The sequence below is a fragment of the Phlebotomus papatasi genome, chromosome 3, assembly GCF_024763615.1.
Source record: "Phlebotomus papatasi isolate M1 chromosome 3, Ppap_2.1, whole genome shotgun sequence".
In the NCBI taxonomy this organism is placed as follows: Eukaryota; Metazoa; Arthropoda; class Insecta; order Diptera; family Psychodidae; genus Phlebotomus; species Phlebotomus papatasi.
In genome coordinates, this window is record NC_077224.1 from 3,828,070 (window position 1) to 3,855,660 (window position 27,591).

Here is a 27,591-nt window from a genome sequence, read left to right on the forward strand (position 1 = left end):
AAATTATCCGTACTTTTAGCTATATATTATATTTGTAGAAAAATCGAAAATACACTATGTATTATAATCCTATAGGGGAAGGTGGGGTACCTTTGAAATTGGGATTTTTTACCTATTTTTAAAATGAATTGAGCCTTATCGTGATATAATTTAGCTGCACAAACGGATTAAGAATCTAAAATATATCCCGATTAGTTTTAATTTTATTTAAAAATAAGTGAAAAATCCCAATTTCAAAGCTGCCCCACTTCCCCCTACCTGTTAAACAACTGTTTCAAAAGGAAAAGCCTAACGAAAGAGCCTTTTTTGCGCATGAAAAAAGCAATCCACAAAGAAAAGATAGCAGTAGAAGAAAATATAAATATTTTTGTTTACTTCACTACTGCAACGGTAATAATTTTTCAGACTAAATGGTGATTATAATTATGCAAAATTAAACACTGAACTCAATTTAGATACAACAACCAAAATTCTAACCACAATTCAACTCCCTAGTGCTCATTAATTGTGGCACTTTTCCCTTTTATTAATTAAATTAATATTCAATAAATTTTACTTATAATGAGATAATTAAATAAATAAATAGTAAATATATTCACCAATTTTTTGAATATTATTAATATCCGTCTTGGAAACAAATTATCAAAATAATTTGTCTCAGAAACTGTCTCATTTTCGAATATTATGTTGCAAGAATATGTTCCCAGGGGATGGAAAGCAGAAATTTTGAAAAGTCAAGTAATGGTATGATTTATACTGAACTTTCGATTGAGGTGCATCCAAAATTTCATCTTTAATATGTCAAGTTAATTGATTTAATGGAGATGAATTCTGTCTGGATGATTCATGGGGGCTATAGGGGAAGGATATTGTGCTTCGTGCATACTCTAGCTTCGAACACTTCATATTTTTCCCATATTCCTTAAATGACAGCTCTCCCCTCGAATCGTGGCGTTTGTCTTTGAAACTTGTATCAAAAAAATCCTGGCTTTATTAAGTATTTTAAAGTTAAGTGGCTGTCTAAGGTGAAAACTCAATCCTGAAATAACTTTTTAAGTATTAAAGCCCTAATGCCCTAGACACACTTATGACCAAAGTCCAGAAACAACTAAGTTCAAGTCAAGTCAGTTCCTGACACACTACAAATGAGGCTTAACGTTTACTGGCACTCACAAAACATAACTTTCGTGGGTTTTCTGCAGATATTCCTACTGAAATGCACTAGTACTCCTTTGAAAACGAAATTACTTGCATTTTTTTGACAATTCACTTATAACAATAAGAATTATTCACTAGAATCGCGGAAATTGGCTTAAGTCGCAAAATAGCGTCCATCTCACAAATAATTGTAATTAACAATAATTACTGCACGTAAATATATAAATTTACAAATAGTTTCATTCTAAATAGAGTACATGTATATTGCAATAAAAATTTCTGCATAAAAAGCCACAAAAGCTATGTTTTGTGGATACCAGTGAATGCTAAGTCTCGTTTATAGTGTGTCAGGAACTGACTTGACTTTGAACGAGCTTAATCGTCTCTAGACTTTAGTCGTAAGTGTGTCTAGGGCATAAATCTCTAAACAAGTTATGAACAATTTCTCTAAACTATCGATATCAAACTTCTTAAACTTGTCTTTTGTAAGACAATCTTTCCCAATTGTTAAGGAACGGCGATACAATTCCTTTATTTCAAAGTAGTGCTAAGTGGTAAGGTGCCTGAAATACCTAATCTTAAACCCATTTAATTTAAACCTTAATTGACTAATATTCAGCATTGTCTCTAACCTCACTTAATGAATTATCATTATTTCATGATAGTAACAAAAAGAAAATTTAATAATGTCCAGGTTATAGGTAAAGGAATTAGTTTTGCAAAACTATTCTATTAAAAACAATGAATAAATGATATTAAGTTCGACTGAAATAAAACTAAATGAAAGAGCGTGAGACAAGTTTTTAGTGTGAAACCCTCCTAAAATCTGTCAGTCACAATTTCAGAATTAACAAAATGTAAATAAAATGAATAGGGGAGACTGGAGCAAAACTTGTCAAAACGCATATTTAATTCTTTCACGAGCTCTGAGAAAACTTAAACGTTTTATAATGAGCATATTCTTATAGGAAATTTACTCCTCTACAACATTGCAGAAGACTATTTTCCTCTCTCTCGAAAGAAATGTGATTTTCGAATCATTTTCTAAAAGTCGATTTTGTGGAGATTCTCAAAATTGCTGGGGCAAATTTTGTCAGTCTTCGGATAATTTGTGACGTTTTACTCTCGCAAACGTTAAAAATATCAAATAGACATATTTTTATAGGAAATTTATTCCTCTACAACTTTGTCGCAGATAATTTTTCTCTATCTTAACGAGAAATTACGAGAAATTTACATAATCCTTCCTCGAATCCCTTGAAACTTTGTAAGTTTAAGAAGGTTCATGAACGCTATCTATAATAAAAATTTCAAGCCTCAGGCTGCTATTCTGCTATCTTTATAATTTTGTAAGATTTTGCGGAATTTGGAATTCTTGTTAGAGTCAATCCAAGGTTGAGCAATTCTGCCGCCAAGAAATTTTATAGCAAAAATCGAACAAGATATAAAAAATTTGGAGACTTGTCGTGCAGCATCATCTGCGGAATTATTTGACACTGTGTGTTTACAGTGGTTTGTAATTTTTCACGAAAAAAGCATTAAAATATCTTTAAAGGTAATTATATTCAATTCAACCTTGACAAAACTTTCACTTTACAAAATTTAAAAGGACCTCTAAATTTTTCTTGGATCGTACAAGAAAATGTATGGAACTGTCAAAGAATTTTTGGATGAATTGAAAAATTCTTGGATGTAGAATATGGTAATTGGAAAATTTTGTTGGAGACTTTATAACAAGGTCTAAAATATTTGGAGAGTACTAATATGTTTTAGAACTTAATATTTTTTCTGTGAGAATACCAAATTTCTTGGATCTTGCTTAGTTACAAAATTATAAAGATGGCAGAATAGCAGCCTCAGTCTCTTTTATTTTAGAAAATAGTAAATATTTAAAATTTCGTTTTGACAAATTTTGCCCCAGTCTCCCCTATCATCAGAAAAAATACTTAAATTTTTGGGCTATTTTTGTTCCTATCGTTCATAGAGATAAAATTTACACCAAATCAGACTATGTTGGCTTTTCGAAAGTTAGATGTAAGACGTTTCAAAAGTTTGGTTTATCGGTTTCATTTTTATAGCTAATTTTCGATCAGCGAAAACTGTCTCGTCGTTAAAGGGTTAAGGGCTTCGAACACACTCTGGCTTGACCCCCTTTATTTTTTCTCCATATTCCTTTAATACAACTGACCTATCTATGGCAATATGAATAATCAGAGATAGCAAATATAAAAAATATTATGTGTTGGAAGCCAGGGTATGTACTGTACGAAGCCCGAAAGACTTCAAATCCTATTTTCATATTTATAGAAAATATTAATTGTTGGCGACTTAATTTGAAAGTAGGGTAAAATTAAAGCTTTCGACAAACAAAGTTTGATGTAATTATTTAATCGATTTTTTTAGATCTTTTTATAATATTTAATGCTTAAACATCGATAATATGGTGATTTTTATAAGCTGTTTTAATTACTTAGATGTTATTTTATTACTTGGAAATTTGTGATATACAAAATAACACTTACAAGTTCAAAAACTAGTAGTTTTGTGTTTCTCATAGTTTTATTTAGGACTAGTTTTAGATTTATTTCGACGAAAATTACATAATCATGAGGTTAATGCTGATAATTGTAGAAAAAAACTTCTAAAGAATAATAAAAAATTGAATTTGAAAAAAGGCTTCAATGCAGAGTTTTCCATGAATAACTGGTATGTAAAAGGTAAAATAGATGCTTATTGATTATAAAACATAAATTTAATAAGAAATATTTAAAATGATGCAATCAATAATGCCTTCTTTTTTGTAATAATTTTTTTTAAGATTGAAGTAAGACTGAAATCTATAGTTACGAAGAAAATTATTTAAATTATTAACTTGTATTATATCTAAACACATTTTATAAAACAGAAAAAATGATTAAACTTCTACAGTTGTGAAAAACAAGTTAAAGAAAAAGTCAAAATGTGTGAAATAGTAAACATTTTCTCTAGTTGGCTAAGTGCTCGATTTTCCTTTGAATCTCAATTTCGGGGTTAAAAAACAATCTGACTGAGAGGAAGGTTGTACATGGATGAAAATGTAGCTAATAAAATTCTCTATCAAACCCATAAAACAGATTGTTAGGGACAGTCCTAGTTTTCGAGATATTTTTGACTAAAGTTGCAAAAAAAGCTCGATTTTTCATTGTTTTCTGACATGAGACTACAGTGCCCCTGGTGTCAGTTGCACGAACTCCATCTGTCCAAAGGATTATCGGGCATTTAAAGGAGAGCACATTTTCCCATATTAAGAAAAAATCGGTTCAGCAGAATCGAATATATACATCCAAGTTTCAAAAAACGGCAAAAACGATTTTGCCTAGATTCCAGGCGCAAAAACAAAATGACATCAAAATGATAAGTATTTTCGTAAATCATTTGATCTTAATAATAGAAAAAATAGCATGAGAACCCAGGGACAAATTCATCGTTGCACAGTGTAATTTAATGTAGATTCTTAATTGTTTTGTCTATCCAAACTACATTACGTTAAGGCCTAGTTTCCATAAAAGATCGAATATTAATGTAACCCCACAGCTCAAAGTAGCCCCACCTCCCTCTAGGATATGGTGGATAATTCTGAATCATGTCAATTTTGGAATTTTGATATTTTCTCACTGTTTCAGATTGTCAAAGTGAAAAAGAAAACCACGATAAAGTACAAGACTTTACGTTCGACAGAACTTCTTCCTTGTTTTTTTTCCTTTTGCAATCTAAAAATATAAAAAAAATCTCACAATTCCAAATTAAGAATGATTCCAAATTACCTCATCTTACCCTACAGGAAATATCCAAGATTCGGACATTCTTATAGTTTGTAATCATCCACAAGAATAGTATTTTTATCTATTCTAAATGGTCCAAAAGAGACGAGAAAGTTAAACACTAAGGGAATGTAGGCATGGTTCGCACAGAGTGAACCTTCAAACAACGCAAATATTCTCTTTGTTTGCAAAGAGCTAGTTCGTAATTTCTTAGCCATAAAATAGATCATTATTAAGCTTATGAAACGAGATGAGACATGGTAGGCCATCTCTTTGCAAACAAAGAGAAAATTCGTATCGTTTGAAGGTTCACTCTGTGCGAACCATGCCTACATTCCCCTACTAATGTAAGGACTACTTTGCATTAAGGGGTTTTCATGAAATTTACCATAAAAATGAATATGTGAACTCAACATGTGTATGCAGGTGAATAAAAAATCGTTGCATTTCAAAAAATTTGTCGCCCAATTTCTCTCTAATTCGGGTGACATTTTGGTCCCTAAAGCTCGAATTTGAGGGAGTCTACTGTAACTGAAAACGTGCGAAACATGCTGGAAACGAGGAAACAAACCAAGAAACACAAGGATACAAATTTTCTAGCAGTAGAAACAGAAACGGAGAAACGGGAGAAATATTCCTCGTGTTTCTCGAAATGGGAATAGCATTCCTTTTCTTATGAGTAACCCCTCGTTCCTTCAATTTATCAGCCTGTTACATTTTTCTTGCTAAAGGGGAAAGTGGGGCTACTTTGAGCTGTGGGGCTAGATTATTATACAACTTTTTCGCCTATTTCTAAATGAAGTTGGACATTACAGTTTTATTTGAATCCACAATTACTTTGTGTATCCAAATTACATCATGTTAAAACATAGTTTCCATTAGAAATATGTGAAAAATCGTATAACAATGTAGCCCCACAGCTCAAAATAGCCCCACCTCCCCCTACCCAATGAAAAAGTTCATTTGCTGGCTAATCTGCCCCGGTCTCCCCTACTAATGTCAAAAGTTAAAATACATCAAAAAATGTGTGCAAATTAAATGTTTTTAATCGAAGAAGTGCAAGAAGTATAATGGTACACATTTTTCCCATAGTATACCTCTCCTTTGACTAAGAATAGTCCAAGAATAAGTTTTAATCATTTTTTTTCTTCATTCCGTGCCTATACAATATTTTTATTGAATTTTTGTGTGAAGAGAATGAGAGAAGCCAATGATCAAGTAAATCTAATTGTCAGTATGTTTGTGAATAAGTAAAAAAAAAACAATTAATAAATATGAAAAAAAGAAGAACAAACACATGCACAACACCTTCACGAGAGAGAAATACATCTTATAAAAGCCTCTGCCACTTCTCTCTCTCTTTGGACGAGAAATGTCCATGTAATGAGTGTTTAATAAATTATAAAATTCAACAACGAAATGAGAATCGCCATTATTGCATATGTATGTATCATGATTTTTTCTTCACTCTTGTATGTCTCTCTTTTTTTTTTACAATTCATTCTTTCTATCTCTCGCACGGAGGTCGTCGTCATTTTGTGTGTAAAAATGATGAAAGATCCAGTGAGCTGGAAGAGTAGAGATCCCTCTTCTTTCGAGAGGTGCGTTCGCCCCAATATTTCCCCCAACATTATCATACTTGATAGATTTTTATTGAATGGCAGAAGGCTTTGGGAGAAACCAACAAAAAAAAAAGAATTTTGTCTCTTGAGAGATGCGCGAGACAATTAGAAAGTAACATAAAAAAAAGATGGAAATATAGGCAAAAATCATTAGTTTCTGTCCCATCTTATGCTACAGGGATTTATGTTGGGCCCCAGTTTATGGGGTACATTGCAAGGGAAGCTTCCAAAGCATCTACTTACGCTATTTAAGAGACAATTTCTGCTCGATGAATTGGGTAAATCCAGGCAATTTCGAATATTTCAGCAATCATCGGGGTACTCCATTTCTATTGAGGGACGCGTTGCACCATCATCCACTGCCAAATACCTTTTCTCTCTCACCAAAAACCAAAAACCACTCAACACACTACACACCTCACAATCCGTCCACTTTCCTTCCCCCAAATCCACCAAAATATCCCAGTCTTTCCCTTTTTTTGCGGTGAATTTGACGCCGATCAGAGTTACCCCTGCATTTTTTTTTCTCTTCTCCGAGATGCAGTATACCCCCCAATGTCTCTCGCACACAAGAAAAACTTGCGACAGATTTCACTGGCAGTTTTCTCACCTCACCGCACCGTGGGCACCGAGGATTTTTTCACCAAAACACTACAAAACCTTCCAATAACTAAAGACTAGAGTTAAATATAGGATTATTTACACTAATTTCACATAAATTTCCCTTAAAAATACGCACCACTTAATCGCCATTTTGTGTTGGAGACTTGAGCAGCGGCGGTAGCGGCACTGTTTGTCATGCGGCTGAAAACGAAAACATACCGAAAGCCTCCGACCAACAGCGCCATCTGAACTTTTCGAACAAGTTTCTTTGCTCCATTCACTGAGAGAAATAAATCACTATGAAAAATATCTGTGGATACTTTGATTCACTTTTTTCCATAAAAGATAATAAATTAGACCTCGAATTGATTCTATTTGTATTATTCACATTTTGATATGCTTTTTACCAATTTTACCATACTAAATGAGAAAGAGAGGCAAGCTTTTTGCCCATGCAGTGCATTTTTCATCATAGTGCGGGAAGCGACACCTGGCAGAAACAGTCGGAAGCATATTGCCGGTGGAATGGCTTCCGGTCCGGGCATTTTTCTCGATTACCTGCTGAACTTCCTGAAGTAAAATAAATATGAAACACTAAATATCCCGTATAAATTGTATAAATTAAACTAATTCGTCAGACATTAAATTAAAATACAGTGGTAAAAACAGGAAGAGAGAAAGAGACTCAGAAAAGTTTTCCAGAACAGATCATTTTCCTTTATTTTCCCTGTAATTTTTCAACTGCAATAGATTGGTAAGTATTTTGGTATGAAAAAGGGTAAGCCAGTAAAAAATAAAATTTCTAACGTAGGGAAATGTAATTGGCAGAGGGAAAATTAAAAAAAATTATGGAAGGGAAAGTGGGGTAGCTTTGAATTGGAGCATCTTTATATAAGAACTTTTTTCTCAGGTAAAACTTTTTTCAAAGTGGAGCAGGTGCTCGTGCCCCACTTTAAAATTCACCAATTTACTTTTTAGGGGAGACTGAGGCTAATTTATCAAATTGAAAATTTTCATTCTATTTTTTGAAACAAAATACACCAAGATTTTGCTGATCGAAAATCAGCAAGAAAAATGAAAACGATAAAACTTGTGAAACGTCTTACATCTAACTTTCGAAAAGCCAACATAGTCTGATTTGGTGTATTTTTTATCTTTATGAACGATAGGATCAAAAATAGCCCAAAAATTTAAGTAATTTTTCTGACAACTAATAATTTTCACTCTAACGAAAAATATTATGTTTGAGTTTGTTTAAAAAATTGAATGTATTGAAATTATTGAATTGTAAATTTGAAAGTATATTGAAATTGAAAGTATAAAAAATAAATAAAATCAATTTTCAGTACGAAAATTTAAGAACTCGTCATTTTTTAGCTTAAAAAATTACTACAGTAGAGTTCTTCAAATTTGAACATTTGGGGGGTAAATGACATTTCACATAACCTAAAATTTTACATTTTAAACTCAACCGTCTTTCAAATTTGAGGAACTCGACTGTATATAACAAATAGCTGGAGACTTGCAAGAAATATCCTAGATTTCCTTCAACCTTCTACTTTTCAATTACGGTATAATCATAAGAAAAAAAAAGTAATTTTAGGAAATCAGGAAGAATTATTTATTTTATGGGACACCGGTGATCCAATCGTCCTTAAAGGGTTAACCCTTTAAGGTTAAAGATATAGAAAATTAGGGTAAAATATTTTTGGTAAATAACTTAGTAAATTAGTAAATTAAGGAAAAGAAGACATTGTGAGCATTTTGGCAAGTAAAATACGAAGATTGATTCAAAGATTCAACCTTTTTAATTTTTCTTTTGCCACTAATTTCCCTACCAATTTTCATTTTATTTCTTATACCATTTTTACCAAAATACTTACCAATCTGCTTCAGCATCCTTTTAAAATCAATTTAAAATCCAATTTTTGTGAATGATTTCAAAATATGAATATGTCGAAATCTAGAATATTTCGCTCCTTGGAAATTACAAGGGGCCAACTCAATCTGAACCATTTTTCAGGAGACAGCAAGAAAGATTCAACTTTGTATAAATAATTATCTCAACTAAGTATGTTAATAAAAACATTTAATTTCCTTTCTATTTATATGAGCACTAATATAAACATCGAAACATATACATATTTTTACCTTTCAAAATATGTTTTTTATGAGTTAGCTCTTTGTTATTCTAAACTAAACTAAATGATGCGCAAATTTTCATGAAATTAGAATGACACGGGATCAACTTGCTTGAGTTAGTCCCTTGTTTCACAAAAATTTGAACGATAAATCTATTTTGTGCCCGTTAACTTCAAACAAAACCGCGCAAGCAATCATAAAGAGTAAAATTTTGAAAAACTTTTATTTACGAAATTTAATGATTCATAATCATCTGAAATTTTATTAAATTCTCTGTCTGAGTGCATTAATACCTCAAAATCGCCAAAAAGTAAGTTGGTCCCTTGTAATTTCCAAGGAGCGATTTGTAGCAAAAATCGAACTAATTCCAGAACTAATATATTTTCGATTAAATTCTAATAAAATTGTAAATTGGGCCAGTGAAAGCAAAGGAGAATGGTCAAAAGTATATGGGCGCTGGTCCCGGAATCGCCACAAACGAGAATAGGCGCATTTTGTAGGTACTGATATAAGATTGAAAAACTGCCGGGACCGAGGACGATAAACGCTAGGAGTCCTTGTAAAAATGCCTTTATCCTTTCGATAAATCGCTGTTTTGACAACGAATTACGCAAGAACGGCTAAAGTGATCTTGATGAAATTCGGTATAGGGTCACTGTATGACTTAAAGTTTTTATCCATACATATCACCCCCTCCCCCCACCCTCCATTCTGATAGCCCCCATACAAAATGGGGGCGCTTTACCTTATAACTCCTTTCCAAGAGGAGGTATAAAGCTGAAATTGGGTAAGGGAACAAAGCTTAGGGAAGACTTCTAAACCATGTATAATATCTCCCTCCAGTGGTCCCCTTTCTGGTAGCCCTCATACAAAATGAGAGCATTTCACCTTATAACTCCTTTCTGAGAAAAAATAGGAAGTTGAAATACAGCATGGAAACAAGGCTTAAAGAAGACTTTTTAACCATACTGACCAAACTCTTCCTCCATCACCCCTTCTGGTAGCCCCCTTTACCTTATAACTCCTTTCTAAGAGGAGGCAGAAATCTGTAATTCGACTAGATGTCTATAAATGCATATAAAATCTAGGAAATGATTGTTAACGTTATTAGTTATTCATTTTTTTCATTCTTTTACAAACAAACTACTTCTTCTCAGAAAGGAGGTCAAAATGCTCTCATTTTGTATAGGATTACTAGAAGGGGTGGTGGAGGAGAGGGTTAGCATGCATGGTTGAAAAATCTTCTATAAGTATTGTTCCCTTGTTGAATATCAGCTTTCTACATCGTCTTAGAAAGGAGTTATAAGGTAAAGTGCCCCCATTTTGTATGAGGGCTACCAGAACGGAGGGTGGAGGGAGGGGGTGGTGAATAAATAAAAAGTTTAAAACATACACTGACCCTATACCGAATTTCATCAAGATCACTTTAGCAGTTCTTGTATAATTCGTAGTCAAAACAACGATTTTTTGGAAGGATAAAGGCCTTTTTTACAAGGACTCCCAGCATTTATCGTCCTGGGTCCCGGCATTTTTCTCAACCTTATATCAATACAGTAGAGTCTCGCTATAGGCCATCGCTCTATAGTCCACAATTTATCGACCGTTGATTTCAAAACACTGATTTTAAGTTAGGTTATGTTTTTAGTATGCGACATGCATAATTATTTTAATATTTTTGGCAAACTTTATTAAGTAGTTGTGATAATTGTGATCCACAATGGAGAGAGCAAGGACAAGTACCACAATCGCAAAGAAAGTGGAAGCCGTCGAGCAATTTCAATACTAAAAAATCGTTGATAATTTTAAAAAATTACATGGACTATAGTGCGACCCAAGTGTCAAATTTGAAACCAAATATGGACTATAGCGAGACTCTACTGTATCTTCAAAATGCGTCTACTCTAATCTTTGTATGAAGATGAACCAGCGCCCATATACTTTTGATCATTCTTCATCATTCTAAAAAATAGTTTTTATGCTCTAGAACTGTTCCTCCATGGTTTAGAACATTGATCCCAGAACAAAAGTTGTTACCTATACTAATGTCTATCCAATGACATAGGTCCCGTTCGTGGCGATTCCGGGACCGGATTTGACCATTCTCCTTTATTTTTTCTGTCGCTCTTTTTTTCTTTATAATAAAATGAGTAAAAATAAATTTCTTACTGGTGTGATGATTGATACATTCGTCCTCAAAGGATTAAAAAACTAGGGTGCTAGGATCACCTAGGATCCATAGTTGTATTTACTGACACTGTATGTAAAGTATTTTTATATGGGAAGAATATCGTTAAATGAAATCTTCTTCGTGCGAAAGATTTATGAAAAAAAAATTGGAAAATTACACAGCAAATGAAGAGATATATGTATTAGTTTGTTCTAGGAAAATCTTTCTTGAATCATCTTCTTCCATGGACAATTAGTGCCTTTGTAAAGGAAAATTCCTAAGATGTAAATAAAGCTTCGAGCCAAGAATGGCCTATATGAGCCTGATTAATCCGAATGTCGCCCTCGTCACTTCCTTGAAATATTTTATAATCAAGGAATCTTCAGAAATTATTTCAGGTCTGGCCAGGACTTTTTGAATAAGCCTCAACCTGAACCTGCTTTCAAACAACACAAAAAGAAATTTAGTAGAATAATGGTCATTTGAGCTTTTAATTCTCAAGTGGTTTGTTTATCGCAAGAGAATTGAAGAAGTCAGAATCTGGAAAGACCCCACTAGGAACACTTAGGAACTTAAATACAGAATAATTACTGAACTAATTAATACGAACTAAATTTTATTAGATTATTAATTAACGCCTTGTTTATTTATTTAAATTTTATCTAAAATATTTATTTAAATATTTATTTAAGATATTTATTTAAAAATATATCATAAAGTGGAATTATCGCTCGTTTGGTAGTACAAGAGCACAAAAGAACTCGCATTGCTGCTGTGGGTGAGGGGAAGCCTTATTTTCGTTTATATTTTTTTCATTTTTTAATATTACCATTAGTATTATAAAATAAGTAATAATAGAAATTGTCAAATTTGTAATACATTCCTGTTCTCATAATGTTCAGAATGCATAATTTAAATATGAAAGAGAAGCTCAATGTAGATTGTATTTAAAGGAATCTTTAATAGATGCAGGATAATCTCTGATCTTCATTTAGAGCAGGAGCCTAGGAGCCTCCATATGCTAAATAAACCTTGCGAAGCGAAGGTATACCTTCCAGAAAAATTATTAAAACTTTCTAAAATTCTTGCATTTCTCTCTGAAAATTGTATTATTCCATTAGATTTCTGAACAATTTCTTCTCTTATATCAATTCACATTGTTGTTAATTAGCATTTGATGCACTTCTTGTTGCCCCTTTTTTGTAAAGCAAGCCTCCCGGAGATGGTCAGGAATATAAATTAAAATGATTCTTCCATTCTTTCTGAGAATTTCAAGAGGTTTTCTCATGATTTGGCGCTAAGTAGAGTAATTCGAGTAATTAGTGTTTTAGATTTAATTAATTAGTGAATAGATGAGCTCCATTGTAATAGAAATCTTCCCGGGAAAACTGCCAGACAACTATTGAAGTCTTCAGAGAATTTAAGACCGTTTTTGCCGTTTTTGTTAATTGATTATTTTGTTAATTGGTGAGATGCCAAAGTAGTAAAACCTGAGCGCCTGAGCCCCTTTATCCCAATTAATCCTTCCGGAAGAATCAGTGGGAGAGATTGATGAAATCTCTTCCTCTGTCAGCTTTTATGATCAGGAGAATGTCCATAAATCCCATAAATGCTCCAAGGCTAAAAAAGCGCTCCTGTGTTGAGGGAAAGGAAGAAAAGCCTCTTGTAATTACTAGAAAAAGGTCTCGGAATGTTTCCTCCATTTCCTATTCAAACCAAAGGCATTATTTGCTTATTGGTACAGCTATTTGGTGTGTCAGTTTTTAATAAAGAACCCCTGGGTCACTTCGAGCCCTTCATGCCGAGAAAGCCCTCCGGAACAGTCAATATGGAAGGAGTTTTCCTTTAGTAGAATTTCACGTCGTTTCCAAATGCTTTAATTAAATATGCCCAAAGCAAGAGCTACAAGAGGAATTTGGGGCGCTCAACCTTTCCGGACAAGGGACAATTTATTAGAAAAAGGGACTAAGCGGATTAAGATAAACAGATCCTTCGAGTTTTTTTTTAATCATGTTCTCATGGAGAATACCTAGACTACCTGAACAATCTGATAGTAAACTCTAAAGCCCCCATTGCCCGTGAAGTCCCAGAACGCAGGGAACAAACCAAAACCCTCCCAAAAAAGGCACATTTTCGACAGTTTTGCGCTTCTTTAATCATTCAGATACATCATCCACAGAACTTTAAGCCTTCAGGGCATACTTGCGCTGTGGGTATTTCGCATTCTTCCGGATCTCCTTCATGGTCTTCCGGTTGGCATCGCGTTCACTCAGAGCCCGACGGATTGCGCGGGTTTTCTTCGGTCTCAGATCCAGTGGCTTGAACTTTTTGCCCTTGTACACCTTCCTGAGGTTCTCCTTTGTCTTCTGGTGCATCACAATGTGCACCCTGGCAATAGCCTTCCGGACGACGCGGCTGAAAGGAAGCAACAATTAACATAACCTCACATTTCACTCCCGGACGGCAAAATTTCGCGATTTTCTGCGAAAAATCACTCAGGATGGGAAGGATTTTGGCCAAAAAGTGGTCCGGAGATGATTTTTCAGGGAGGAAAGGAATAAAAAGGACTGAAAATTGAAGTTTTCGGGAGGAGGAATGCCAGGAGGTTGCTTACATTTTGGAGAGTTTGCTTGGGGCTCCACCCGTCACTTTCGCCACTCGCAGATTGAGGAGCTCCGTCTTCAGCTCATCGAGCTGCTTCAGGAGGTCCTTTTTGTCCTTTGTCCGCAATTCTGAGCACTTAACTTTAACCATTTTGGCAAAAACACAACACGTTTTCCCAAAAGAAAATTGTAGAAAGGAATTCCGCAAGGTGGCGCTGCGACTGGTTTGAGGGGAAAAATGGCCGTCTGGGCTGTTTTTTATGCAAACAGCTGATTTACTTTGGGGAATTTCCTCAAGGAAAAACACAACTTCCTGGACGATTGATAATGCAGGGGCAGCAGAAAATGATAAGGCTGTTTTTAGGGTTTAATTTCAATATTTATTTCATAATATTTTGCATTAACTCTACTCACAATCTGGATGCGAAGCGCCACGAATAAATAATGTCTTCTAGAGGCCAGCTTGAATCCCAAATCCTGGACCTGTGGGCTCTTCAGTCAGCGATGTTAACCCTCCGTTGGGTTCTGAAGCAAACCGGCCACTTCGTGGACCAGCCACTGGTTTGCGTCCCTTTGACAAATCCTCCAGAATCTCTTCTGTATCCTTAACCGTTAAATCCTCCTGGAAATCAAGGATTCAGTGACGAAATTCTGGACAAAAGGGAAGAAATTTCAGGTACTCACGTAGTAATCATCGTTTATGGCCATCATTGGGGCATTGACACAGGCTCCTAGGCATTCCACTTCAGAAATTGTAAATTTCTGATCTTTGGTCGTTTCCCCAACGCCAATATTGAGCTTCTTCATGCAGGTTTGGAGGACTTCGTCTGATCCACGAAGCCAGCACGGGGTTGTGGTGCAAACCTGGATGTGATACTTTCCCGTGGGCTTCCTCAGGAACATCGTGTAGAAAGTGGCCACTTCGTAGACGCGCATATTGGGCAAGGAGAGAATCTCAGCGACTTTGTGCATAGCGGAAATGGGCAGCCAACCATGCTGGCGCTGAGCAAGATCGAGCAGAGGGATCATCGCTGCTCTCTTGTGTCCTTCCGGATAGATACTCATAATGGCTTCAATCCGTTTCTTATTCTCCGCTGTAAACTCAAACGGGATGCTCGGATTATCCTCAGGGGTATCACGATGGACAAAGAGATTGTCACTGCATTTTGTGGCAGAAGTCTGGAGCAATCTCGCAGAGCCCCACTGAAAAAAATCCCAAAAGAAAACAAAAAACCCCATTTGAGGTTATGTCAGTTATGTAACCCAATTTCACAGGATTCCACACTAAATCCCACACCCATCTCCCTCCCTGGACAATACTCACAATCTTCTGAACAAAACTTCGCGATTTTGATAACATTCTCAGGGATATTTCCTGAATTATCACGCGGAAAAACACAAATTCACAAAAGACCACTCTGTAAACTTGCACACTTCGCCCGTGGGCAGCAAAAACGGCGCTGCAATCGTCAAAGAGGCAATCAATCAGCTGTTTTTGGCCAAAAAAGAAAACAAAGTTTTTTCATAAATTAATTATTTTGGAATAAGCTTCTGAGTTGAAGAATCCTCAGTAGAGAGGGATTTACCGGGACTGTGATGGCTCTAGTGAGAATTCCAGAACAAAAGATAATACTCTGCGGGGAATATGGTGTTGGGAAATCAAGCCTTTTCCGGCGATTCCTGAACAACACCTTCGTGCCAACTTCCAACCGGGCGTCCACCCTGGGGCTCGATCATTTCGACAAGAGCTACACCGTAGGAGACAAGGAGATCAAGCTCCAACTCTGGGATACAGGCGGGATGGAGAGGGTTCGTAGCACACTTTCTTTTTTTATTGGTTTTTAAATGTCTCTGCACTCAGAGAAATCAATGTTTCTTCTTGGTTTCATTTAAACATTCAAAGTGTTAATTTAATACGTGTTTTGTTAAAACAGTAATTTTAGTACAAAATATATTATTTAGTGATTTTAGGGATATTAATAAAAAGAAAATAGTTTTTCAAGCAGAAATTTTAAAGTTTAAAGGTGTTTTGCAATGCTTTAACAACGCTAGAACATTTTGTGTAAAGTTTTTTTTCTAATTCGAATTAAGGGAAATGTACCAGCGATCGTCAGTATTCCTCGGATCGGAACCCCAAAATAAAATGTATTTTTAATTATTATTCGCTGCATTTTAGCAATGATAATTGATAATGAAAATGATAGTTAGTTCATACTTAATCTTATTTAGAATGCACGAGAATTAGTCTGACAGAATATGAGGAATTATGGCTGATTAGAATGATTTACAAATCTGTGTTAATTAAAAAATAAATACACAGTGACTCTAATTTCACTATTAAAGCACTTTTTTAATTGTCTCGGCAAGAAATATTGAAAATAAATTATTTTTTGCGAACAAGTAGGGGAAATCTTTGATCGTTCGCACATACGCTACCTTCAAACACTTCGTATTTCTACCGTATTCACTTATGAATAAAAACTCAATAAAAAAAAAACAAATGTCGAAAAAAATTCATACGTACACAGTAAAAAAATTTACAACCACTATCGTTGGTAATTTTTTCACGAGCACCATGGTTGTGAGGTTTGTGTATTGAAAATGTTGTGTATTGGCAAAGTTGTGTATTGTTAATTTTATAAAATGGTTTCCTGTCTATAATTTTTATTGTAGAACAATTTTGTTCGGTTTATGTGTTTTATCTGTGAAAACTCTCTGTATTAAACAAAGAAAAAAAGAAAAAAAACATGAAGAGAAGGTCTGAGACTTGAACCCATAGCCCTTGCGTTGATAGTCTCGCGTTTTCCGGCCGCGCCACGAACTTGCTTACTTCTCTTAAGCAAATGGCCAAGAGTTGCATCGTCAATTTTTCTAATTTACATGATGCTTCCTCTGTTTTCTGTTATTACATAATTATTCCTAATTTTTCACGACTGAAGCACATTTTAAGAATCCAATGAATGATTCCAGAAGACAATTAGGCAGTTAAAAATGCGAAAAATGACTAAAATCTTAGAAAAATTGCAATAGTGAACAATGAAATTTTGACAGTTCTCACACAAATTTTTCCATACACAAATTTCATTACACAAACTTAATTTTACTAGCATTATATTAGTATCGTACTACAAATATGATAGTAATTTTACAATTTACAACCAAAATGCTTGTGACAATACACAACTTTTCCCATACACAACTTTATTTCTCACACAATTTTTACTGTGTAGAGTAACCTAAATTTGGTCAAAAATAAATACCCTAGCGCTCGATTTATTGAGTGGAATTATACTTATTTCCAGCCTAAAAAACAAAATTTTATTATATTTCTAAAAATGCTTAGAATAAAAAATCAAAATGTAGAAATTTTATATTGGCATGAGAGGACGTTATGGTCTACGTATAAATTTTTTTCGACATTTCACTTTTTGTTGAGTTTCTTTAAGGTTTATGGCGTGGAATTATACTTATTTTCACCCCTGTATGGCTATATTTTTAATAACTAGTCTTAAATCCCACCTTTCCTGAAAAAATTGGGAGTCTAATCAGATGATATGAGTCAATAAATTTCGTTATTAGAAAAGTTTTTCAAAATTTTACTCTTAATGATTGCTTGCGCGGTTTTGTTTGAAGGAAAGGGGCACAAAATATATTCATCGTTCAAATTTTTGTGAAATAAGGGACTAACTCGAGCAAGTTGACCCCGTGTCATTTTAATTTCATGAAAATTTGCGCATCATTTAGAATGACAAAGAGCTAACTCATAAAAAAACATATTTTGAAAGGTAAAAATATGTATGTTTCGATGTTCATAATAATGCTCATACAAATAGGAAAAAACTAAATTGTGTTTATTAACATACTTAATTGATATAATTATACAAAGTTGAATCTTTCATGCTGTCTCCTGAAAAATGGCTGAGATTGAGTTGGCCCCTTATAATTTCCAAAGAACGATACGATTTTGCACAATTAATATCACATTTCTTAAAAAACGACTATCACAGGAGGTAGAGGGGTTATTAGGGTTTATATTTATGTTAAAATCTTTTAGGCTGAAGAGGCACTTTTTGTGGGTGGAACAAAATTCACAAACTTGACTCACATTCATCGATCGCACATAGAAGACATTGCTTCTTCGCACATTTTCCAGGAAACTTCATTTTAGAAGCGATCCCTCATATTCACATCTATTGTAATCTACCGATTTGATCCACCACTAAAAAGTAAAACTTAAAAATCTTAAAGTTGATAAACAAGAAGTGATTTGACTCAAATAGACCGCAGTTGAGTAATTTTTAAGCAATTTTGTATTTCTTTGATGTAAAAATATTTTTCAAGCTTTTTCCCTTTAAACAATTATGTGCAACTTTTAGTGTCCGGTGCAAAATATACGGTGAAAATAGGGTGTTCAATGATGACGTGAATCGTGTGCGAAGATGGAAACTTGATTGAATTTTCGCACAAATCGCCATTCAATTTTCATTTTCCTTTAGAGGAAAATCTGACGATTCTTGGAGTTTTGTGAGATGGGATTATGAACCCTATAAGAAACTTTTTTAGCATAGTTGGAGAATCGATACGGTTTGCATGGTAGTCAGAAAAAGTAACTGAACTTGAACATCATTTTTGTGTGCGAAACATCAAAGCCTCCCCCTACATTTTTCATAAAAATTAATGTTTTTGTGAACCAGTCTTCAAGATTCTTTGAGACCAAAAATTGAATGAAATTTTTTAAAATTAATTTTTGATCGTTTTAATTTTTACTCGTACTCTATATATATATTTTTTATTATTACAAATATATTCAAGTTATTTATCTTTCAAAAATAACAGAGCAAACGAGTAAACTAGTCGCCTGGAAAATTTTGTGCTTTTTTACCTTTAAGGACGACTGGGTCATATATGACCCATAGTTTTCCAGGACTCGATTTCATTGAATTTCGCTCAGCGGAAAGCTTCTCGTCCTTAATCCTTTAAGGACGATTGGAACACCAGTGTCCCATAAAGAAAATAATATTTGCTAACTACCTAAAATTATTTTTTTCTTATGTCTGTACATAATTGTAAAGTAGAAGGTTGCAGGAATTTAGAATATTTTTTGCAAGTCTCTAGCTATTTGCTATGTAGTAAATATTTAAGCTCAAGAAATGGCGAATTTTTAAATTTTCAAATTCATAATTGATTTTATTTATTTTTTATACTTAAATTTTTTTTAAACAAAACCCTTTTGGCAATAAAAACTACAATACTCATACGTAATATTTTTCATTAAAGCGAAAAATATTATTCATTGGTATTGTCAGAAAAATTACTTAAATTTTTGGGCTATTTTTGTCCCTATCGTTCATAGAAGCACAAAATACACCAAATCAGACTCTGTTGGACATTCCAAGGTTAGATGTAAAACATATCATTGATTATGTTTCTCAGTTTAATTTTTATTGTTGATTTTCAGTCCGTAAAAAGTGTCTCGTCGTTAAAGGGTTAAACATTTACCTGAAAACAATATCCCCAATAGCCCATTCTAAATGATTTTACCTGAAAAACAAGTTTTCGCGAGTAACAATTTTTTAATAATTTTTTTAGTAATAATATTTTCGAATACAATGTCAAATATCGTTTTTTTTTATTGAAATCTGTTAAAATATTAGATAGATTGTCTGCCGTGCTTATATTTACCCATTTTTATTAAATGAGTGTTATCATGGATTTTTCGGAGTGTAGAATTGTCGCATGCTTTTCTAGGTGGCTTCAATCACATCGAGTTACTATAAATTTGCCGAGGCTGCGATACTGGTGTTCGCCCTGGACAATGCTGCCAGCTTCCATTCACTGTCCCAGCACATGCTGGAGATTGTTACTTATGCAGAAAATGCCAAAATCTATTTGTGCGGCAACAAGTCCGACCTGGAAGTCAGCACGCCCCAAGTGACTGATTCGGACATGGAGGCGTTCTGCGAACAGTGCCATAGTCTCATTAGTTCCACCTACAAGACGTCCTGCAAGACGGGCGAGGGTGTCGAGGAGATGTTCAGAGATATTGCAACTCATCTCGTCACCCTCAATCGTTCGCGCTTCGAATTGCAAGCCCTGGAGCAGCATGGCTTCAAGATTGAAGCGGCCGAGGAGGAGGGCAGGGATCCTTCCTGCATCTGCTAGGGTCTACTCCTGAACTGCTACACCAAATCACCAGGTACTCTACTCAACATCACCAATCTCTCTGAATTTTTACAACCAGATGTTGGGCTTGGTCCAAGAAGTCTCTTGACATGCTGACAACTATTTTTTTTCTTTTTTAATTTAATACATTTATTATTCCACCGCTTAATCGAAAAAAAGTGAAACAAGTATTAAACAATTTGTTTTTATTATTCTCCTTTGGTCGATTTTGTGATCCCTGCAACTGAGCCTACATCTTGGTCAAGGAATTCTCCTTTGCAATCCTGCTGATGCTTGCAAATTGGATTAGGAAAAATTGATTTTGGTTTAAAAATATTTTGATCAATATGGCCCCGGCACACCTTTTATTTTTATCATTTTTATTGACCAATGTTAATTTTTCACTGATCAAAAATTTATTTTAGTAACCAAAATCGATTTTTCAATAACTTAGATCGAATATTTAACTGTAGAAAATTATTTCTTCCACTGACCATTTTTTACTGATCAAAATTTATTTTTTACTGTTCAAAATCGAATATTTTTATTGACCAATTTGGTTTTTATGGCTCCGGCACACCTTTTAGATCAGAAAAAAATCAAGAAGTCAAAGAAGTCTTTCGTAACTCCAAATTCAATTGAGTTAAATTGAATTTGGTGTGATGTTTAAAAGAAGAAGAAGAGTGCGAAAGAATGTGATAGACATATGTAAGAAAGAAATCAATTCAAATTTCGACTTCATGAAATTTTCTTGATCTAAAAAGTGTGCAGGAGCCATAAACTAAATTGGTCAGTAAAAATATTCGATTTTGAACGGTAAAAAATAAATTTTGATCAGTAAAAAAATGGTCAATGGAAGAAATAATTTTCTGCAGTTAAATATTCGATCTTGGTTAGTGAAAAATCGATTTTGATTAATAAAATAAATTTTTGATCAGTAAAAAAATAATTTTGGTCAGTAAAAATAATTTGATTTTGATCAATACAAAATGATTGATTTTGGTTGGAAGAAAAATTAACTTTTGTCAATTTTGATTAGTAAAACAAATTTCTTGATCAGAAGAAAAAAGATTTTGGTTAGTGGGAAAATAAAGTTCGGTAAAACATTCGATATCAATTAGAAAGAATCAAATTTTATTAGTGAAAAAAGGCTATTTTGGGCAGTAGAAAAATTAATGCTGTGTAGCACGAATTTTGATCAGTAAAAAAAAATGAGATCAGTAAAAAAATGATTTTGATCAGGAAAAAATCAATTTAGATTAGTGGTAAAAATGATTTTGGTTAGAGGAAGAAATAATTTCGTTCAATAAAATACTCGTTCTTGGTTAGTAAAAAATTAATTTTCGACATTAGAAAAGTTAATTTTGTCCAGTACCAAATATTAATTAATTTGGTTATTAAAAAAAATTATTTTGGTCAGTAGATAAATTTTTGTCCAGTAAAATATCCAGATTACCGGTTTTAGGCAAAATTAATTTCATTCAGTAGAAATATTCAATTTAAGACAGTAAAAATCAATTTTGATCAGCAAAAATTATTAATTCTGAGAAGTGGAAAAAATGATTTTGGTCAGCATAAAAAAGTTTGTTTTGTAAAAGACATTCGATTTAAATCAGAAAAAACAATTTTGGTCAATACAAAAAGAAACATTTTAGGCAGTAGAAAAATTAATGCTGTGCAGTAGGAATATTTGATTTTGATCAGGATAAAAATCAATTTCGATGAGGAGAAGAAAAAAATGATTTTGTGTAGTAGATTTTTTTTAAATAGAAATATTCCATTTGGATGAGTAAAAAAAATAATCAATACAAAAAGGAATGATAATGCCTGCAGCATACCTTTTAGATCGATAAAATTTCATTAAATCAAAATTCGCGTCCCTTTTCTTTCTCAAAAGATTTGCTTAAGTCTATCCCCAAACGGCAATTTTGAGGAAGATTACTGTTGGATCGTATTCTATCGACTCCAAATTAGACTGAACTAAATGTTATGAAATTTTCTTGATCTAAAAGGTATGCCGGAGCCATTATGATCTAAATTTTATTTTTTTCTGTTCGATTTTCAATTAGAAAAATATTTATTTTTGGAAAGTGAATAAAAACGATATTAGGCACTAGAAAAAATTTAAACTGAGTAGAAAAAAATTTGATCAGTAAAAAATCAATTTTGATTAGAAGAAAAAAATATTTTGGTTAGCAGAAAAAATAATTTTGTTCTGCAAAAACATTCGATTTAAATCAGATGAAATTAGAAAATCAATTTTGATCAGCAGAAACCAACGATAATAATTCTATTCACTAGAAATTTTTCATTAGTGAAAAAAATCAATTTTGGTCAGCAGAAAAAATTAATTTTGTTCGATAAATTTTTCTATTTAATTAGCAAATTAAATTTTCTCACTTATTAAATTAAATTTGTACAGCTTATTTTAAATTTACTGACGATTTTGAGTTTTTACTGATCAAAGATACTATTTTTCAAATCAAATTTGCTATTTTACTTCCGAATTTTACTTTCTTACTAATCACGCTGCATGTCTACTGCTCATTTTTAATTTACTCTGCAGTTTGAATGTTTACTGACCTAAATTTGATATTTTACTGACCAAAGTAGGTGTTTTACTAACCAAATTTGAATTTCTCACTGACAAATTGAATTTATATTGCCAAATGTCCGAGTTTGAATTTTGACTGACCAAGATTTGCCATATTACTAACCAAGTTTGCAATTTGACTGACAAAATTTGTTTTTCCGCCTGACTAAATTTAATTTCTGCTGCTCATTTTAAACTGATCGATCAGTTGAATTTTTACTGACCTAACTTGAATTTTGACTGAGCAAAGTGAAAATTTTACTAACAAAATTTCCCATGTAACTGAACAAATTTGCAATTGACCAAACTTAATTTTCTGTTTGAACAAATTGAATTTTTTGCTGATCATTTTGAATTGGCTTTGTTGTTGAATTTTGACTGACCTAATTTGATAATTTATACACCGAATTGGCTACTTTGCTAACCAAGTTTGAATTTTCAACTAAACAATTGAATTTATACTGTCAAATGTCCGAGTTTGAATTTTGACTGACCAAAAATTTGCCATGCTACTAACCAAGTTTACAATTTGACAGATCAAATTTGTTTTTCTGTCTGACTAAATTAAATTTCTGCTGATAATTTTGCAATTTTACTGAACAAATTTTCCATGTAACTGAACAAATTTGCAATGTTACTGACCAAGCTTAATTTTCTGCCTGAACAAATTGAATTTTTGCTGCTCATTTTAATTTGGCTTTGCAGTTTGAATGTTTACTAACCTAATTTGATATTTTACTGACCAAAGTGGGTATTTTAGTAACCAAGTTTAAATGTTTCACTGACCAAATTGAATTTATACAGTCAAATGGTCAAGTTTGAATTTTGACTGACCTAAATTTGCCATTTTACTAACCAAGTTTGCAATTTGCTTGACCAAAATTGTTTTTTCGCCCGACTAAATTGAATTTCTCCTGCTAATTTTGAACTGATCGAGCAGTTTAAATTTTTACTGACCTAACTTGAATTTTTACTGAGCAAAGTGACAATTTAATTAACCGAATTTCCCATGTAACTAAACAAGTTTGCAATGTTACTGACCAAGCTTAATTTTCTGTTTACAAATTGAATTTTTGCTGCTTATTTCGAATTGGCTTTGCAGTTGAATTATGACTGACGTAATTAGATATTTTATAGACCGAATTAGCTATTTTGTTAATCAAGTTTGAATTTTCAACTAAACAATTGAATTTATACTGTCAAATGTCCGAGTTTGAATTTTGTCTGACCAAAAATTTGCCATATTACTAATCAAGTTTGTAATTTGCTTGACCAAATTTGTTTTCCGCCTGACTAAATTGAATTTCTCCTGCTAATTTTGAACTGATCGTGCAGTTGAATTTTTACTGACCTATTTTGATATTTTATAGACCGAATTTATATTGTGAAATGTCCGAGTTTGAATTTTGACTGACCAAGATTTGCCATGTTACTAATCAAGTTTGCAATTTGCCTGACCAAATTTGTTTTTTCGCCTGACTATATTGAATTTCACCTGATAATTTTGAACCGATCGTGCAGTTAAATTTTTACTGATCTAATTTGAATTTTGACTGACCAAATCTAATGTTTTTTACTGACCATTTTTACCAAAATACTGCCCATTCTGCTGCATTTTTCGAAAATTCCGGAAAACTTTTTCCGGAAAATGAATAAAACAAATTTCACAATTCTCTGCGTAATTTAATAAAACCATTTAATCCTCAATGTACATCTATCACCTCGTGTAACATTTAATGCTGAGACCACTGAATCGTCTTCAAGTCCACTCCGTCCTGGAACATTTCCCAGAGCGGAGACATCTCCCGGAGCCGTGTGACGTGTTTGATGCATTTGTCGGCTGTATAGTCAATCTCCTCGACGGTTGTGAACCTGCCCATGCCGAATCGGATGGAACTGTGGGCGAGATCTTCGTCTGTTCCAATGGCCCGGAGGACGTAGGATGGCTCCAGGGAGGCTGAAGTGCAGGCTGATCCACTGGAAAGAGCCACGTCTTTGAGGGCCATGAGCAGAGATTCTCCCTCGACGTAGGCGAAGGAGAGATTCAGGCAGCCGGGGTAGGTTTCCTTGGGATCTCCATTGCGGATGACCTGGGGCAGGGCTGAGGTGATTTTGTTGTGGAGCCGGTCTGAGAGGAAGGTTATCCATTTGTGATCGTACTCCATTTCGCGGGAAGCGATTTCACAGGCGGCTCCTAGACCAACGGCAAGGGGAGTTGGGACAGTTCCGCTGCGGATGCCTCGTTCCTGGCCACCTCCGCTCTGGATCGCCTCGATTCGCACTCTCGGACGCCGGCGGACGTAAATGGCGCCGACTCCTTTGGGACCGTACACTTTGTGCCCAGAGATTGACATCAGGTCGATCTTCATGGCGTTGACATCGATGGGAATCTTGCCGATGGCCTGGGCAGCATCCGTGTGAAAGAAAATTCCCTTGGAGCGGCACAGGGCGCCAATCTCTGCCACTGGCTGCTTCACTCCAATCTCATTGTTCACTGTCATCACGGAGACGAGGGAAGTGTCTGGAGTGATGGCTTTTTCCAACTCTTCCATGCTGATAATCCCATTTTTGCCCACTGGCAAGTACGTCACCCGGAATCCTTCACCCTCGAGCGCCCGGCAAGAGTCCAGGACGCATTTGTGCTCAGTCTGAGTCGTGATCACATGGCGTTTCTTCTCCCCATAGAACCTAGCCACTCCCTTGACACTGATATTATTGGACTCAGTGGCACCGGAAGTGAAAATAACCTCCCTCGGATCTGCCCCAATGAGTTCAGCCACTTGAGCCCTTGCCTTCTCCATGGCTCCTTCACTCTCCCAGCCATAGGCATGGGTTCTGGAATGGGGATTCCCGTAGTAACTGGTCAAATAGGGCAGCATGGCATCGAGAACTCGAGGATCCTGAAAGAAAGAGCTCTGGTCACTTCCTCCAAAAACGCAATTTCTAAAAAATTACCAAAGGAGTCGTGGCTTGGGCATCCAAATACAGAGGTCTGCCGTCCAATACTTCATCCCGAATACTGAATTTTGACTTGATATCTGCAAAAAAAAGAGCCAAAAACATCCTTGAAATCCCTCGGTCAACCTCAAAAGAAGTATCATCACTTGCCATTGGACAGGAGTCGCGTATTTCGACACAAAACGGACACTTTGAAGGGGATCTGGATGAGTGATGGACTTGAGGAGATTTTCCGGAAAATTTGATTCATCTTCAGTGAAATGCGCACTTTACAACGATTTTGGGAGAAAAACAGATGAGTAAATTACGATGCAGCAAACACTGACACTCAGCTGATTTTTTTAGAAGGGCCATTGAGAAAATGAGATAAGACGCAATAGACTTGTTGGAGTGATGATTCATAAGTGTACCATTCAAGAAAAAAAATCTCAAGTGGATGATTTGCTAAAAATTCAATTTTATCTTATTTCAAATAAAATAATTACAGACAATTTTCTCTTTTCATCATATTTGCTTTATTTATTTTCTAGATTAAAAAAATCGTTAGTTAAATCAGCAGTTGTCGTAACTTTCTTTTTGGCTGGATCTAATTTGAATCCGACAACCGCAAAAGTAAAATAAAGAAGAAGAAGAAGAACTTTCTTTTGACAACTTTTCAGGAGTTTTTTTTATCCATCAATTGGAAGAGAAGCCGATATAACAAGCATCGCTTGATCGATATTTAGAGCGTTTTGATATAAGGAGCTTCTACCCTAAACTGTAAATTAACTCGAGAAAATCTTTATAACATTATTTTAAAGTTGTGATATTGAGATATATGTTAGAAGAAACATAATAAAATTTTATCGTAACTTCCATAGTTTATAAAGCCGTAACTTCATATGGAGATTTTGGAAGTTACGATAATTTTCAAGAATGCATTATATCGATTTCAATTACTTTAGTAATAATAAGCGCCTTTATTTGAGTAAATTAATCAATTAAACTCTTATTCCTGTCCCAAAAAGCTTTTATTTCGTAAATTTTATTGAATAAATTTTGGGCGCCGCGTCGCTTGTTTTGTTTTGAATTACAGTAGACTCTCGCTTATCCGTGGACTCTTTTTCCGGGTGACATAGAAAAGTCCGTGAGACAGTTGAATTTTAAAAATTTTGTTGACATAATTGTCCCCGTTTTGGGTTTTTTTTTGTTAAAGCAAATGTGTTCTATCTACTGTAATTCTTTCTCACTGTGACTTTTTTGGACAGTACGCATGTTTAGAGACAATCTCAATTCAGTCAAGTCAGAATTCACTCCACAAATTTTCAATGTAAATAAAAAAATCGTTGGATTTCGAACAATTTTATGTGTATCAATCTCAAAATCCGTGTGACATTTGGTCCCGCTCTCACGGATAAGCGAGAGTCTACTGTAATGACAGATGAGCAGGGTTTTTCTTACTTTTTTTCTCACAAATATTAAATAAAAATGATTTAATGTTGTATTATTCAATTCAATTCAATTTATATATTTCTCCTCAACTAATGCTTGGTTGCGTCTGCCGCCGACTTACCACGACCGATCTCATCAGGTAAACGGCAGAAACCCTGAATCATAGATCATATATGCCAGGATTTATGCAGTTCTACAATTTCAATCAGTTAGTTAAGAGCGCTGTCGTTGCGTAAGGAAAGGGCAACAGGAGCAAGCATATTGAGGGATTAGTGCCAGCTTGGCCAAAAAAGGCACGTGTTGCTGACACAAGAATATTAAAATTATTCGCACTGTCTTTCGATATTTGGAA

General features: G+C 34.2%; 5 protein-coding genes across 17 annotated transcripts in view; 1 reads left to right on the forward strand and 4 right to left on the reverse strand.

The window, feature by feature from the left end:
* Positions 1 to 7,392, reverse strand: part of LOC129806461 (chromodomain-helicase-DNA-binding protein 7) — a 74,449-nt gene extending 67,057 nt beyond the window's left edge. For all 13 annotated transcript variants that reach the window (XM_055855064.1, XM_055855072.1, XM_055855074.1 and 10 more), the window contains exon 1: positions 6,824 to 7,392. The gene's annotated coding sequence lies outside the window, so the exon portion shown is untranslated. The remainder of the gene's footprint in view (positions 1 to 6,823) is intronic.
* Positions 7,393 to 13,650: 6,258 nt separating this feature from the next.
* Positions 13,651 to 14,403, reverse strand: LOC129806511 (60S ribosomal protein L35). The gene is made up of 2 exons (XM_055855155.1): positions 14,107 to 14,403; positions 13,651 to 13,907 (listed from the first exon to the last, which is right to left on the reverse strand). Exons 1-2 carry the CDS (start codon positions 14,244 to 14,246, stop codon positions 13,676 to 13,678), a joined length of 372 nt encoding a protein of 123 aa, XP_055711130.1. The 5' UTR covers positions 14,247 to 14,403; the 3' UTR covers positions 13,651 to 13,675.
* A 49-nt stretch (positions 14,404 to 14,452) lies between these two features.
* LOC129806503 (NADH dehydrogenase [ubiquinone] flavoprotein 2, mitochondrial) lies at positions 14,453 to 15,477 on the reverse strand. Its single transcript, XM_055855146.1, has 3 exons — positions 15,420 to 15,477; positions 14,780 to 15,298; positions 14,453 to 14,717 (listed from the first exon to the last, which is right to left on the reverse strand). Exons 1-3 carry the CDS (start codon positions 15,453 to 15,455, stop codon positions 14,547 to 14,549), a joined length of 726 nt encoding a protein of 241 aa, XP_055711121.1. The 5' UTR covers positions 15,456 to 15,477; the 3' UTR covers positions 14,453 to 14,546.
* Positions 15,478 to 15,556: 79 nt separating this feature from the next.
* Positions 15,557 to 20,453, forward strand: LOC129806507 (ras-related protein Rab-30). Its single transcript, XM_055855150.1, has 2 exons — positions 15,557 to 15,904; positions 19,844 to 20,453. The coding sequence occupies exons 1-2, from the start codon at positions 15,692 to 15,694 to the stop codon at positions 20,255 to 20,257; spliced, it is 627 nt and encodes a 208-aa protein (XP_055711125.1). The 5' UTR covers positions 15,557 to 15,691; the 3' UTR covers positions 20,258 to 20,453.
* Positions 20,454 to 24,512: 4,059 nt separating this feature from the next.
* Positions 24,513 to 26,186, reverse strand: LOC129806489 (cysteine desulfurase, mitochondrial). Its single transcript, XM_055855125.1, has 3 exons — positions 25,959 to 26,186; positions 25,806 to 25,888; positions 24,513 to 25,750 (listed from the first exon to the last, which is right to left on the reverse strand). The coding sequence occupies exons 1-3, from the start codon at positions 26,056 to 26,058 to the stop codon at positions 24,584 to 24,586; spliced, it is 1,350 nt and encodes a 449-aa protein (XP_055711100.1). The 5' UTR covers positions 26,059 to 26,186; the 3' UTR covers positions 24,513 to 24,583.
* Between the last annotated feature and the right edge of the window lie 1,405 nt (positions 26,187 to 27,591).

What these genes read in the sequence shown, in the direction of transcription:
- LOC129806507 (XM_055855150.1), top strand. Translation starts at nt 15,692, where the DNA reads ATGGCTCTAGTGAGAATTCCAGAACAAAAGATAATACTCTGCGGGGAA. An exon ending in ATACAGGCGGGATGGAGAGG is followed by an intron (nt 15,905 to 19,843) that starts GTTCGTAGCACA and finishes ATGCTTTTCTAG; the next exon opens with GTGGCTTCAATCACATCGAG.
- LOC129806503 (XM_055855146.1), bottom strand. Translation starts at nt 15,455, where the DNA reads ATGTTATCAAAATCGCGAAGTTTTGTTCAGAAGATT. An exon ending in GAAGTTTTGTTCAGAAGATT is followed by an intron (nt 15,299 to 15,419) that starts GTGAGTATTGTC and finishes GATTTTTTTCAG; the next exon opens with TGGGGCTCTGCGAGATTGCT. An exon ending in CCATAAACGATGATTACTAC is followed by an intron (nt 14,718 to 14,779) that starts GTGAGTACCTGA and finishes CTTGATTTCCAG; the next exon opens with GAGGATTTAACGGTTAAGGA.
- LOC129806511 (XM_055855155.1), bottom strand. Translation starts at nt 14,246, where the DNA reads ATGGTTAAAGTTAAGTGCTCAGAATTGCGGACAAAGGACAAAAAGGAC. An exon ending in CCAAGCAAACTCTCCAAAAT is followed by an intron (nt 13,908 to 14,106) that starts GTAAGCAACCTC and finishes GCTTCCTTTCAG; the next exon opens with CCGCGTCGTCCGGAAGGCTA.
- LOC129806489 (XM_055855125.1), bottom strand. Translation starts at nt 26,058, where the DNA reads ATGAATCAAATTTTCCGGAAAATCTCCTCAAGTCCATCACTCATCCAG. An exon ending in TACGCGACTCCTGTCCAATG is followed by an intron (nt 25,889 to 25,958) that starts GCAAGTGATGAT and finishes TTTTTTTTGCAG; the next exon opens with ATATCAAGTCAAAATTCAGT. An exon ending in CCCAAGCCACGACTCCTTTG is followed by an intron (nt 25,751 to 25,805) that starts GTAATTTTTTAG and finishes TCTTTCTTTCAG; the next exon opens with GATCCTCGAGTTCTCGATGC.